General features: G+C 38.8%; 1 protein-coding gene across 1 annotated transcript; it reads left to right on the top strand.

The window, feature by feature from the left end:
* The first annotated feature begins 18 nt into the window (after window positions 1-18).
* On the top strand, window positions 19-14,114 carry PPWD1 (peptidylprolyl isomerase domain and WD repeat containing 1). The gene is made up of 11 exons (XM_040090309.1): window positions 19-184; window positions 1,577-1,679; window positions 2,281-2,381; window positions 3,596-3,716; window positions 5,615-6,062; window positions 6,647-6,837; window positions 7,138-7,327; window positions 8,307-8,488; window positions 11,923-12,004; window positions 12,583-12,765; window positions 13,752-14,114. The coding sequence occupies exons 1-11, from the start codon at window positions 37-39 to the stop codon at window positions 13,893-13,895; spliced, it is 1,893 nt and encodes a 630-aa protein (XP_039946243.1). The 5' UTR covers window positions 19-36; the 3' UTR covers window positions 13,896-14,114.
* The last annotated feature ends 407 nt before the right edge of the window (window positions 14,115-14,521 follow it).

The raw sequence follows: 14,521 nt of genomic DNA, 5'->3' as shown, positions 1-14,521 counted from the left end.
TCGCGGAGCGCCCGGTGCGGGCAGTGACGTCACACCATGGCGTCCGGCGAGCCCGAGCGCAGGCGAAAGCTGGCGGAGGTGGAGGCGGGCGGCGGGGATCCCGCGGCTGCGGACGAAGAGGATGAGGAGGAGCGCTGGGTCGGGCCGCTCCCGGGAGAGGCCGCACAGGCGAAGAAGAGGAGAGGTAAGGGAAGGAGCGGAGCTCTGCTCCGACGGGGGTCGGGGCGGTGCGGTCGCCTGCAGGCCCCGCCGGGCGGGAGCGGCCGCGGAGTGAGGGCGGGTGTCGGGAGCCCGTATCCTGAAGCTGTGTCTCGCTTTATGAAATGGGCACACCGGGCGGAAACTTTCGGGTGCGGAATTACAGGGCTTGGGTGCCAGGTGCTGAGAAAGTTGTGGCCGTTCCGCCTGCGGAAGAGAAGGTTACGTGGAGATCTCAGAGCAGCCCTCCAGTATCTAAAAGGATTTCGTTTAGAAGGAAGCCGGAGACGGAATCTTCGACAGGAATTGCAGTGATAGCACCAAGAGTAATTCGTGCAAACTGAAAGAGGAGCAATTCAGGTTAGCTATAAGGAAAAGATTGTTTACTGTGAGGTATTGGCACGGGTTCTTCAGTGATTTTTTGGGTGCTCCAACCCTGGCAGTGTCCAAAGCCGGGTTGAATAAGGTCTTGGTCCAACAACTTGGCATAGTAGGAGGAGCCTGGGACTAGATGGTATTTAAGTCTTATTCTAGCCCCTTAACATTCTATTATTCAAAGAGTTTTGCTTCCTCTGGAGGACACTTTCAGGCTAAGAGCCTTGCTGTGCAGGCTGAAGCTCTGGTGTTTACTGATGTAGAGTTAATCCATCTTTCAGACCACTGCCCTAAGCTGGAGCAGCAAAAGAAGCCTCTAGGCTGTATTTTGGCACATGGTATTGATGTGTGCAGCAACTCCCAGCTCTCTGGGTATCACTTTAAGTTTTCTTTAAGTAAAGAAAACAGTGTTCAGCAGACGTAAACGTGCAAGTTCAGTAAAAAAATACCATTGCACAGGTGTTAACAAAAACACAGGATCTAAAAATCAGAAACAGAACTCCAAATCAGATTATTTTAGGTCAGCCAGTTAAACAGTGTGATAGATGGATACCAGCACTTAGAATTTAGACTACAGGACCTGTGTGGGACCACAAATCTCATAAAAACAACAGGGATACACATGGTTTTAGGATGAAATGAGGTTCAGATGACCCCTTGTTTTCTGGCAGTAACTTAAAAACTGTTGATTGACATTGGTTTTTTGGAAACAATAAGACAGTTGCTGTAATAGTTGCTTTTAAAAGGAAGAGCAATATGAGTTAAAGCAGCACTTGAGTGGCTTTAGTCCACAGCAAATGTGTAGGTCTGAGTGCAAAGCCAAAGCTAAAAGCCCTTTAATTATGATTGCACAACATCCTGCATGTTTTTGACTGAAGTATGAGTAAGCAATACAAGGACAAGTAAAAGACAAAAAAAAGTAGATCAAACATAAAAAAGAAAAAAAAAAAAAAAAAAAAAAAAAAAAAAAAACCCAACAGATTTTTCTTTTTGCTCCATGTAGTTCTTGAATTCGAGCACGTTTATCTGGAAAATCTGCCATCGGCTTCGATGTATGAGCGCAGTTACATGCACAGAGATGTTATTACGCACGTGGCATGCACAAAGTAAGCACTTCTGTTTCCCATTGTATTTCTTCGTCTGGGGTGTATTTTTGTGTGTGCTAGCAAGTTTCCATTGTAGAAGTTTTATAATGGAAGGTTACAGTGTCCTGAGGTGGTTTTTAAAGGGTGGTGGGTTTTTTTAAAAAACTAAGAGGCTTACCTAGAAGCAACGTAAAAGCTATTTTTATAGGCTAAAGGAAGATCTTGAAGTCCTTGTTAAAATATGCAGGAAGTACAGGAATAAGGTTGATTTACTCTCTCTGAAAAAATACCATTCTCCAGAACTGCAGAGGTCACACACGCATGCACACATAGTAATTACTGTGAAACCAGACTTAAAGTAGGAGTTATATTTACATATTCAAAAAGGATAGTGTTTCTTCAGTTTAGGCTATTAATTTTCATAGATTAATCCAGAATGCACTAAAACACCTGTTTTGTTTTTCCAGGAGTTAATAGTACCCATTCAGAAAGACTGTCACAGTAATTTCTTGAGGTTTCATTCTCTGCACAATGTTAATTCCAGTGTAAAATACTGATCAGTGGGAAGGTGCATAATTTGTGCATCTGTTTTTTTGCTTTTATTTTTGTTTTGTAATTGTAGGACAGATTTTATCATAACAGCCAGCCATGATGGACATGTAAAATTCTGGAAGAAAATAGAAGAAGGGATTGAGTTTGTTAAACACTTCCGAAGTCACTTGGGTGAGAAGTTGCTCTTTCTTATCTAAAGGACCTCACTTTTTCCTCTACCTTGCTCTTTGTTTGAAGAGAGAGTGCAAATACAGAGAGATTCTGGGGTTCCTTTAGTCAGTCAGAGATTAAATGATATCTAGCATCTTCCTTTTATTCCTCTGTCCTGCTACATTTTGCCCCCAAGCTCTAGCAGGGATAGGATGAAAATGCAACGTGTGAGACTCTGCTTGCACAGATCCCCGACAGCCTTTGCACTGCCTTGTGCCCTGACTGTGGGGGCAATGTCTGGGTCATAAGTGAACAAGATACACAAAAGTGGTCATAAAATTCAGAGAAGTTTAAAAATATATTGCTTTAAATAAGGGTACCTCAGTCTTGGGGGTTTTTTTTGCCCTTGCAGTCTGGGAAAAACGCATTTATTTTCACCTGGAATGACTGCAACTGTAGAGTAAATTCCGCATTATTGTTGTAATTATCACATGTATTGCAATGAAGATAAATTTTAACCCAATTTTCTGGGCTAATGAGTACACAAAACGTTTCAACACTATGCTAAACATTAAATAGGCTGGACAGAAAATGCTGTTCTCAACAGTATTAGAAATTATGATATGCCTAAAGGAAAAAAAAAAAAATCCAGTTTGATATGCAGAATGTTCCATTAAGGAAAAAATTTTAATAATAGGTAGTAAAAGTATAGTTTCCTTTTATAGTTACAAGAAATATTAAAGTCGGCTCTTGATTGAAGTCTGCTCTGTATCAGCTTTTTATATATTGAAGTAAAATATGAGAACAAAACCTACCATGCAAAAATCATTGTGAGATCTTTGTGGAAGTCTCAATTGCAGAGTAGTTTTGAGTATCATGGGTGTAATAATCTGTAGAGTTCTGCTGCTTTTACCCTCTTGAGAGATGCAAGCTGAGGAGCACATGAAGTTTACACCATCACAATGTTCTCAGTTTTCTAAAATCAACATTTTAAACTAAACTTGCTGCCATTATAATAATTTACTATATTTTTGGTAAGTTGTTCATTATCACATACCTGAGTCAAAACACTGATAGGCTATAAAGTGTTGGTTTGTGAATTTTACTTTTTTTAATAGTATTTTTTTTAAGTCAGGTAGAGCTTTAAATGGAAAAGGTGACAAAAGAGTTGGGAAAGAGGTTTAAACCTCTGTAGGGTTTCCTGTTTCTTAATAGTATCTCAACTTAATTCACAGGTGTTATTGAGAGTATTGCTGTTAGTTCAGAGGGGGCATTATTCTGTTCTGTTGGAGATGACAAAGCAATGAAGGTGTTTGATGTAGTCAACTTTGACATGATCAACATGCTGAAACTTGGGTAAGTTACTTAGTTCTCTAAAGTGTTCATTTGAAATTATGAGTTGGGGTTGTTTTGCTAAAAGATAAGTCAGTAATTTGGGGTTCTTGAGTTCTTCCCCTTCCCCCATGACCCAGTCAGATCAAGTTGAGTAAATTGCATTGTCTGAAATGAGTCCAATGAGAGGAGACTGCCTGACTGAATAGAAAAAATTACTACTGCAGCAGTAAAAGAGAGGAGTAGGACAGGAGCTTCCTCATGTCAATTACTATGCGCAAAGATAAGGGGTTTCTTCAAATATTTAGTCAGGCATAATTTTTTTCTGTTGTTTGGCACTGAATATAAAAATTCCAGTCTATTATTATTTCCATCAGAGAAGGGTTTTGGCCTGTATGTATTGTCTCCTTTGTTGTCATAGGGATACGGTTTCATTTTTCTGCTAGAAACAGTACTGTTGTTTTCCTTAGTCTTGTAGCATTTCCGTAGTTACACAGTGTGTAGCTAAAGGATCTGGGAGAAGCAGGAATGGATGTTACTGGAAATATAACAATTGTAACCAAACATAACAGTAGAAAAACTGATTTCTCCACAAGCCTTTTAGAATTGGAAAACATATTCTTCATAGTCTATGATGTATTGGTTAATTTTGAAACTGAATAGAAGTATAAAGCTGGGGGGAAAGCTTTTACATAGGAACATCTAATGAAAGTATATGCCATCTGCTTTGTTTGTTATGGTTTTAGTATCATCCTGCAGATATTGTACTGCACCTGTAGGAATTGATTCCCTCTTGGCTGTCTGTTCTGGAAAAATTCCAGTTAGGCTTAATCCTTTTGGTTTTGCTGTTACTTTTGATGTAGCAACATTTACTGTTGCTACATAATTGGTAAAATTACAGAAAAAAGAAAATAATATTCAAAAAAGCACCCCTGATCTTCAGAGCTTTCCATTTCTAAGTAATCTGCACACTATGGCTCTGGGCAAATCCCCATGCTTTATGCTTCTGGAGTGATGTGGAGAAGATGGCTGTTTTTGCAGACACTTCATATTTATTTATTTGATCCTATTCTTTCTAATGAACCTGAGATGAAGTGTTTGTTTCTCTTTATCGATAGACATTGAAAATCCAAATTATTGGTGTCTGTCATGATGTCAGAATATCATCAGTCCATCAGCATCTGTTAGTTTGACTGGTGAAAGGGTACTAAACATGAGTTTCCTACGGAGACAAATTTTTTTGTTGTTTGCCATTTTGTTTGAGTTCTAGATTTCAGAATCTTTGCTTACAGACTTTAAAACAGACGTAACTTATGTTATTGACTATATCTCTGACTTGTTTTATTTGTAGATTTGCAAGTAGCAAATGAGTTCCTTCTTAAATGCACTCACAGCCCTTATTGAATATAGGGGGATTGTCTTAATTTTGTTTGTATCACTTCTTGGAGATTTTGTGGTTTTGTGTTTTTTTTCCTGGCAAGACCTAGTTGAGCTTTTCTATAAGTATGTGGCAGAGGTGCAGTTGTCTTCATTTCTACTGAATCATTACACACTTAACAGATAGATTAGAAATGGTATTGCCTCAGTTGAGTACTATTTAGTAGTGACACTTGGGCTTTTAATCTGGATTTCTGTCCAAATTCCTCCTTTTTACCCACTTACTTTGACTATCACAGCCTCTTTACAAAGCATTATGCAAGGAACAGAAACTTGTAGTCATCCACTGAATGTTATTTCTTGGTAAAGCTTGTCTATAATTTGCTGAATATTAGCAAGATATGTGTTAGCAAAACTAGTAAGTAAAGTTTAAAATTTGCTTCTGATGTTGGATTTCAAGTTTACTGTATAACTTGGCTCTTACTTAAATAAAATCATTCCTTATTTATTTTTAATTTTTTTTTCCTTTCTACTCTTTGTTGCAGCTACCACCCTGGCCAGTGTGAATGGGTCTATTGTCCTGGAGATGCCATATCTTCTGTTGCAACATCTGAGAAAAGCACAGGAAAAATATTCATATATGATGGACGAGGAAATAACCAGCCACTTCATGTTTTTGATAAACTCCATATGTCCCCACTTACTCAGATACGCCTGAACCCTGTCTACAAAGCAGTTGTGTCCTCTGACAAGTCCGGAATGATTGAGTACTGGACTGGTACTCCTCATGAGTACAAATTTCCCAAGAATGTGAGCTGGGAGTATAAAACGGATACCGATCTATATGAATTTGCTAAATGCAAGGCTTACCCATCCAGTATAAGTTTTTCACCTGATGGCAAGAAAATGGCCACTCTTGGCTCTGACAGAAAAGTTAGAATTTTTCGTTTTCTGACGGGAAAGCTCATGAGAGTCTTCGATGAATCTCTGAGTGTGAGTTTTGCCTTGTTTCTCCTTCTTAGAAATGTTTTCTTTACTTACTTAAATTTGTTTGCTAGCACATTCACCTAAGCTACCATTTATTTCCAAAGGCAAGCTTCCTTCATGTATTTTTCTTGCAAAAAAAGCCTTCTATGTTCTCTTGCTTGTCTCTTAGCTTCCTTTGCCCCAAAATGAATTCCTACTGGTTTATGTTACCTGCACAGTGAAACAGACTTGTTGATTTTCATTTGTGTTTTCATGCTGTTGATTACATTTTACTAGAAAGCAATTGTGGAAGATGGTGGAAAACTCCCACTGCAAATAGCATCATAATAATGAATTAAATTAGTCATCTTCTAAGGAATTTGATGGACAGCTGCACACTTTCATGTGCTTAAGCCTAGTCCTACACCATGCCTGTTGTATTGTTAAAGACAGTATTACATGTATTTACTTAAATCCTTCCATTAAGTTTGAGTGGAGTAATTGGAGTAATCTCACTTGAATTCAGTATTTTCTAATCATGTGAATCAGTGTTCTACTGGATAAAAAGTTTGAAATATGTTAATATAGTAGTACTGGGGGTTTTTTTGTAGATGTTTACTGAACTTCAGCAGATGAGACAGCAACTGCCTGACATGGAGTTTGGCCGACGTATGGCAGTTGAGCGTGAGCTGGAGAAAGTGGATGCAGTAAGATTAATTAATATAATTTTTGATGAAACTGGACACTTCGTTCTCTATGGAACAATGTTGGGCATCAAGGTCATAAATGTAGAGACTAACAGGTGAGTTCCAGTGACAAAGATCAAGATAAATTCCTGTTCTAACGTCTTTATTCGGTCAAACTTAGAGCATATTTAAAGCTTGATTTGACTGTGAAGGTGTCTAATCTTTTTGTGTTGTTGTTTGAGAGCCTTACATTACACTGTAGAGAAGGCACTCCCATTCTTTGTAAAGCATCACTGCAGATTACAGCTTTGACAAATTAGGAGAAAACATGGCAAGCACATGTGTTCAGTCAAAAAGGAGACATTCTCTGACTGCCAGCAGCTGAACATTGCACCTCTTTACATCTTGTACTTCAGGTGTATTCGTATCCTGGGAAAACAAGAGAACATCAGAATGATGCAACTGGCTTTGTTCCAAGGAGTAGCAAAGAAACATCGTGCAGCAATCACGATAGAGATGAAGGCATCTGAAAATCCTGTTCTCCAGAATATTCAGGCAGATCCAACAGTAATCTGCACAGCTTTTAAAAAAAACAGGTTTTACATGGTGTGTGTGTGGTTCTTACTTAAGCAGCTCCATTCTTATATTGATTTCTCTACAATATTTTTTATTTTTCTCTTTGCACCTTTCTCTTGCTTTTTGTAGTTGAAAATGCAGCTTTTACAAAGGAGTCTCTTTATATTGCAAGTATATTTAGAATTTTTATCTTGAACTATCTATGCATTAACTAGAAACAGGTGTAATTTTTTTCATAAGTTTTTGTTCCTCCAAGATGATACCCTTTGGTTCATCTTGGGAAAAAAACCTAAGTAAGAACATTTTAAAAAACTAAACAGATTTTATAAAGAAACAATAAGTAACTGTACGCATAAGAAATGTAATAGAAAAAAAAATTCAGACCAGAATCAGGACTTGGTAACACTAAGGACATTATAGGCATCCAAGAAAGAAGAATTCATCTTCCTGTTCACAGTTAGGTTTTTAGGTGAGATGGAACAAGCAATTTCAGAGTGGTTAGTGGCTGATTTGAGAAGTCATAGCCATAGTAGTTAGAGATTGATCTGTCTGTTATGCCTTAAATTTGATGGGTTTCTGTAGTTTTATATTAATGCAGTATTGGAATAAGAGGATTTCTTTCATCTTTGTAGCACAACTACAAAGCACAACTAATCCTTCTGGCATAAAATCTGCCTGTTTTGTCTGAGTATAGCAGAATTCTCCACCTCATTATAAAGAAAAGATGCTGAGCTAGTGCAGATTCCTGTTGTAAAGGGGAAAGTTTAAAGATAGCAGATTATTAAAAGTTACTTGGATTTGCATGTAGTTTTACTGGAATTTGTGACTGGAAATGCTGGTAACACAACATAGCAGTGCAAGGATAGACTGTCTATGAATTGTCCTTGTACATTTCAAAGTGAATCTAGTGTTCAGGTTAAATAACTATATTGATGTGTTGGATGCAGAGCAGTGTGTATTTGAAGAGGAGAAAAGGAAAAAGCAGTTAACCTGTTCTTTTGTCCTTCAGTTTACTAAACGTGAACCAGAAGACACGAAGAGCGCAGATTCTGACAGAGATGTATTTAATGAGAAGCCTTCTAAAGAAGAGGTGATGGCAGCCACTCAGGCAGAAGGTCCCAAAAGAGTGTCAGACAGTGCCATCATCCACACAAGCATGGGAGATATTCATATCAAGCTTTTTCCTGTTGAGTATGTACTTGCTGTTTTTTCTGTTGTTTTGGTTTTGTTGCTTTCTTCTGCTCCTTGTAGTCACAATATCCGAGACTTATTTCATGCTAGAAATAATTATTTTCTTTCCCCTTTTCTACTGTATTTGTTTCCTGACAGTTTCTCAATATGCCAAGGTAGAAATGTGACTCTTAACAAACAAAAATAAAGTAGGATAAAAATAGGTCCAAATAATAGTCTGAGGCACAGGAGGTTTTGAGATTGTATTTGAGTTTATTTAGTTATTGGTTCAGGGAGGTTGTTCTTTTCTTGACTTTGTTCTTGGACAGGTCACAATACCCTCCAGTGTAAGCTCTGTATTGTAAGATAATGCTGTTTGCATAGATCTTGAAAAAGAATGATGATGGTGGCAGCAGCAGTGGGTTTGGCAGCAGATCTGTGCAAGCCAGAAGAAAAGTTGTTGCAACTTGTTATTGCAGCTCCTTTAAAAGCAATATGTTGGGAAGGATGAAACTAGAAAGCCTTACAAATATGACTGCTTAGATTCTGAGAATATGAAAGCTATAAGTGAGATAGAATTGAAATCAAGTTTCGATGTCTGAGATGTCCTAGTTACTGAATGTCTGGAAAACAATGGTATGGCCAGCTGAAGGTAATCCTCCCTTGATTTAACAATGCCCTTCTCTTTACTGAAAGTTCAAGGGTCAGAGCAGATCCTGCTAGCTTGGCAAGAGGGGTTCAAAGAGCAACTTTTAGAATTTAAAGTGTGACACATAGGGTAATGTAATGATTTTTATGGGCTGTATGTAAATGCTATAGGATTTCTATCTTGTACTAGATTGGTTAGTGTTAATTAGAATATTCAGTATGGAAAAGGATTTAATGTATTGTAACGGGAACTTGGCTTCTCTTCTCCCCTCTTCTTCCCTCTTCTTCCCTCTTCTTCCCTCTTCTCCCCTCTTCTCCCCTCTTCTCCCCTCTTCTCCCCTCTTCTCCCCTCTTCTCCCCCTCTTCTCCCCTCTTCTCCCCTCTTCTCCCCTCTTCTCCCCTCTTCTCCCCTCTTCTCCCCTCTTCTCCCCTCTTCTCCCCTCTTCTCCCCTCTTCTCCCCTCTTCTCCCCTCTTCTCCCCTCTTCTCCCCTCTTCTCCCCTCTTCTGCGCTATTCTCTTCAGTACACTTAGCTCCTCTTCTTCACTCGCTGACTTTGCCCCCTTAGTTCTCTCCTAGCTCTCTTTCTCTCTCTCACGGGCCTGCTCTGAGCTGCGGCTGGCAGCTCTCAGCAGGGCCCCTTCACTCACGACCTATGCAATAAACTACATGCTCTAAGACCAGCCTTGACTCCAGAGATCTTTTGTCACCACCTGTCCCATCCGGCCACACACCCCAGGAGACTCCTACAGCAATACAACATTTATACCAGCATACAGTATTAGTGTTGTGTATATCCAAAACCAGGCATAGAACTGAAAAGTTTTTTGCAAGACAATTGCTAAAATCAGTGTGTCATTCTCTTTCCTTTGTGGTGCAAAAATAGCAAATATTCTATTCAGCAGGAAGTTTATATAATATATTGGTATGCATAGAAACCTAAATTATGTGGATGTACTCCATGCTTCTCCAAAAACAAATTCATGTTTGGTCATAAGTATGGGTAAGGCGACCTCAATTGTACCCTCTAGAGCTCCCAGACTTTTACTGCAGTCTTCACCAGTGTTTCCTTGCATCAGGCTCTAGTTTCTGCAATTCATAATTTAGATATAGTTTGTAGTAATGGTACAGCTCTTGCCAGTGAGTGACAGGTCAGGCTACATTTCTTTTTTTTTTTTAATTGCTATGCTAATGTGTCATACCTGCATTCACAGTATTGCAAGGTGCTTCACTGCTATGTTCTGTATGCAATTTTAAATGCAGCATTACTAGGGTTCGTTATTGTTAGGTTTGTCCTTTCTTATTGTAGTATTTTCTCCCAGCTGAGCTTTAATTTAAAATCTCATTAGCATGATTAAAACTTTAAAGAAGAGCACATAGGCTATGGCTGTGTACATTCCTTGAATTCCTTGGTCATTTTGTTGTGAAATAAAGTTGTGAATGACTGTACTGCTCAGCAAGAACTGGGACTATCACGTAGTCCCTTCCATCAGTTATGCCATTGATGCCCTTTTCCACAAAATAGCTTAGAGTGTCAGTAAAACCCAAGCTAATGTTCCCTTTCACATTTAGAGTAGAGTATCTCTACAGCTGTGGACTCAACTTGGCCATTTTCTCCTCACTGGGAAAAGCTGTGACTGTGGAAACCTATCAGTGCAGATCTCCATCTGATAATCATTTTTATAATAGCTAAAGATCTGTCGTAAAAAGGTTTGACTTTGGTAGTAACTCTCAGAAGTAAAAAATCACAAAGGTGAAGTGGTTGGCCCTTTTATTCCATCAGCAATAAGATTCCATCTCTTCACCAAACAATGTTGGTGAGTAGTTTCAAAGAATAACTGACTCTAGTGACTGCAAGCTCTATAGTAATAAAACATGTTAATTTGACATTTTTACTTCTTGCATGCAACATTCAACACCTTTGCAATTATATCTTAAAAGAAGTGTAGAGGCATAAGGGTGAAAAACCTTCTGCTTGTAGAGCAAACATAGTTTATCTGCAAAATGAGTAGTGCAGATAGAAAGCTGGGGAACCTCTAGTCAGTGGTGCCTTGAGGAGACGGATTTGGTTTCTGGCTCTCATGGTTTAACCCCAGCCAGCAACTAAGCCCCCCAGAACCACTTGCTCACATCCCTGTTGGTGGAATGGTAGAGCACTGGAAGAGTGAGAACACCTGTGAGTTGTGAGGTACAGACAGTTTAACAGGGAAAGCAAAAGGCATGCACCCAAGCCAAGTACGACAAGGAACATGAACAGGCAGATGTTCCACTGTCTCCAAGGAAACAGGGCTCCATCACATGGAGTGGGTATATGGGAAGGCAAATCACCATTACTCTGCATGTCCCCTGCTTTTTCCCTCAGCTTTTATGTACTGAACATGATGCCAGATGTGCAGTGGAGCATCCCTGTGGTCAGCTGGGTTCAGCTGTCTCAGCTGGGTCCCCTCTCAACTCCTTCTGTGGCCCCAGGCTCCTCCCTGGTGGGGTGGGATGAGGAGCAGAAAAGGCCTCTGTGCATAAGACAGTGCATAAGCCCTGTTCAGCAGCGGCTAAAACATCCCTGTGCTAACAACACAGCTGCTGCCTTTCTGTGTAATCATGCAGCTTTGTACTTCTGAAGCTTTTTGCTTTCAGCTCTGGGTTGGAGGAGGTGGAGATTTGGTTTTTTCCTTATTTGGCAAAATCCCTTTCTACAGAGTCCTGGAACACTGCACAGCACAACAGGGTCTTAGTCCCAGCTGAAATCTTTATGGCCTTGTCACCAGATAGATATTGTTATAGCCTGTGTTTCGTGTTACATGATTTTAGGTGCCCCAAAACAGTGGAAAACTTCTGTGTGCACAGCAGGAATGGTTACTACAATGGACACATAATTCACCGTATCATCAAGGTAACTTGCAACATGTTAATTTCTTGTTAATTTACATAATGTACTCTGGTGGTCAGTCCTCTGTTTCCATTTCCCTTTCCCTTTTGCACACAGGATTGTTTGACTGGCTTTAGAGCTCCTTGTAAATTCTGAACAACTCTGATGTTCTAAACAGCTTTAGCACTTTAGTAAAGTTGTAGTCGTTTTTCTGCAACTGATAAGGTAGCAGAAAACTGAAAATTGAAAGATGAGTTCAGCTATCCTGCTTGAATTAAAACGTTGCTTCATGTCAGAAAGCTTTTCTTGTAAGGCTTCTTACTTCTGTTGCACCAGAATCAAGTGATAGAGCCTAAGAATTTGCAAAAGGTAGAGATAGTCAGGTTTCTGTCCTTCACTAGCAGGAATAGCAGGTGACCTTGCTTTTTCACAAATACTTGATAGACGCTTAAAAAGCCTTAAATGCTTTCTCCCTCACACACAACATTTTAACACATTTTGTTGAAAGGTTTGAAGTAAGTTTGAAAAAATGTCACCTAGCATGTAACACTACTGATTATGTATTCTATGCAATAATGTGGTAACATACAATTTCTCTGCAGGGTTTCATGATTCAGACTGGTGACCCAACTGGTACAGGAATGGGAGGTGAAAGTATTTGGGGAGGAGAATTTGAAGATGAGTTTCATTCAACTTTACGACATGACAGACCATACACACTCAGCATGGCTAATGCAGGACCAAATACCAATGGATCCCAGTTTTTTATAACAGTAGTGCCAACTGTAAGTAATACTAAAAGCTCAATTTAAGGCCTGAGAGGTGACGTAGATAATAAAAAAGTAACTTTTTTCTCATGGAAAAAGGAACACACTAGTACTTACTTTACAAATAATTGATGTACCCAATGTGGAGTGTGTAGGCTTCACTGAAACTGTCCCTTATGAGAATAAAAATACTTTTCCATCACTTGTGATCAAGAGGCCTTTTGCCTTTAAATGGAGCAAGGGTGGTATAAAATCCCTCAGCATGTTTGCAATTATGTATTACTAGAGTATCTTATAACACTGGTTTAAACTTGATGGAAACCTAGGTATTGCTTAAATTGTTTGGGGTTTGGATAGGGTGGCAGGATGTCTGTCTAATATTGCCTGATTGTAGCTATATAGAGAAGCCAGTGTTCAGGTTTGAAAATTTCGTTTGATCTGTGTGTAAGTTCAGAGCCAAGAGTAGAAATTTTGGTATGTGAATCTAAGACATAAAAACCAAATCCTTAAAAGTAACACTTAGAAAAACTGCATTCTTATAGCACTTCAAAGTAATTTAAAAAGCACCCATCTTCCATAGTTCTGAGGTTTATTAAGTTGTGTGAGAGCCTATATTCATATTGGACATACTATATGAGTATTGAATTGGGTAGCATTCTGTACTGGCACTTAAAATTCTTCTGTGAAAATACCATGAAATAGAGAGACTGAAACATATTTCTGTGAACTGAGAATACACTTTTAAATAAACTATACAATGCTACTGCACTGGTAGAATGTGACTTCTGTAGTGCTTTAAGAAAGCAATTGAAAAGTTGAGTTCAAATGTATATGAGTACGTGTTAGCTGCGTTCTAGTATTTTTTACAGGGTGTTAGGTTCCATAGTCTGGACACACAAAATGCATCCATGTACACTTACTCTCTTTTTGGTTTGGTACTTAATCTACATGCTGCTTTCTATTTTAATATGCTTTTCTTTTTCTCCTTCTGTGCTTTCAAACAGCCGTGGCTTGACAACAAGCACAGTGTGTTTGGACGGGTGACTAAAGGAATGGAAGTTGTTCAGAGAATCTCAAATGTCAAAGTCAATCCCAAAACTGACAAACCCTATGAGGATATCAGCATCATTAATATAACAGTGAAGTAAGGCAGGCATTGAAGGTTCCAGCTTAAGAAGAAAAAAGCTGAGTGTGTGGGACCCAAAAAGGGACCGAGGAAGAACAAACATTTTTGATAATTCCTAGATACAGCAAATACCAGGACAGAGCAATTACCTGTTTTACTATTTTTAATGTACCTAAAGTGCCCTAATTCTGTATTTCTGGGAACTTTGTATTTTAAAGTAAAAATATGTGCATGTTTCTTAGAAAGTCTACTGTCTTTCTTGCAAAATTAAAGATAAAAACGCCCACCATATCCCATGATAGTCTTTGTAACTTCTTCATGTTTATTTGCATCTTTCATATTTAATTAATCTGTTTCACAGTACTGAAATCTTTCACAAAGAAAAAGGTCAGAAATACTAAATTGAGTGAACTTCTCAGTCCTTTGTACATATATCAAAAACTAGATTAAGGTATGATACTGTTTGCTATGAAAAGCAAACAATGTAATCTACCTCTGTTCTTTAAAAATAATGTGTACATGTTTTCTCTGTCCAAGAGCAATGATCAGCTCTTAAAATGCCAGTGTATAAAGTCCTTTGCAATTTGTTTGATTTTCCAGTGATTTTTTTCTTTGTTTTGCTTTCTCTTTATTTTAGCCTTGTGAGGT

This window comes from Hirundo rustica, chromosome Z (assembly GCF_015227805.2).
Source record: "Hirundo rustica isolate bHirRus1 chromosome Z, bHirRus1.pri.v3, whole genome shotgun sequence".
NCBI lineage: Eukaryota > Metazoa > Chordata > Aves > Passeriformes > Hirundinidae > Hirundo > Hirundo rustica.
Note: the sequence above shows the minus strand (reverse complement) of the source record. Positions and strands in the feature narration are given on the sequence as shown.

What these genes read in the sequence shown, in the direction of transcription:
- PPWD1 (XM_040090309.1), top strand. Translation starts at nt 37, where the DNA reads ATGGCGTCCGGCGAGCCCGAGCGCAGGCGAAAGCTGGCGGAGGTGGAG. An exon ending in ATCAAGCTTTTTCCTGTTGA is followed by an intron (nt 8,489 to 11,922) that starts GTATGTACTTGC and finishes ACATGATTTTAG; the next exon opens with GTGCCCCAAAACAGTGGAAA. An exon ending in TTATAACAGTAGTGCCAACT is followed by an intron (nt 12,766 to 13,751) that starts GTAAGTAATACT and finishes GCTTTCAAACAG; the next exon opens with CCGTGGCTTGACAACAAGCA.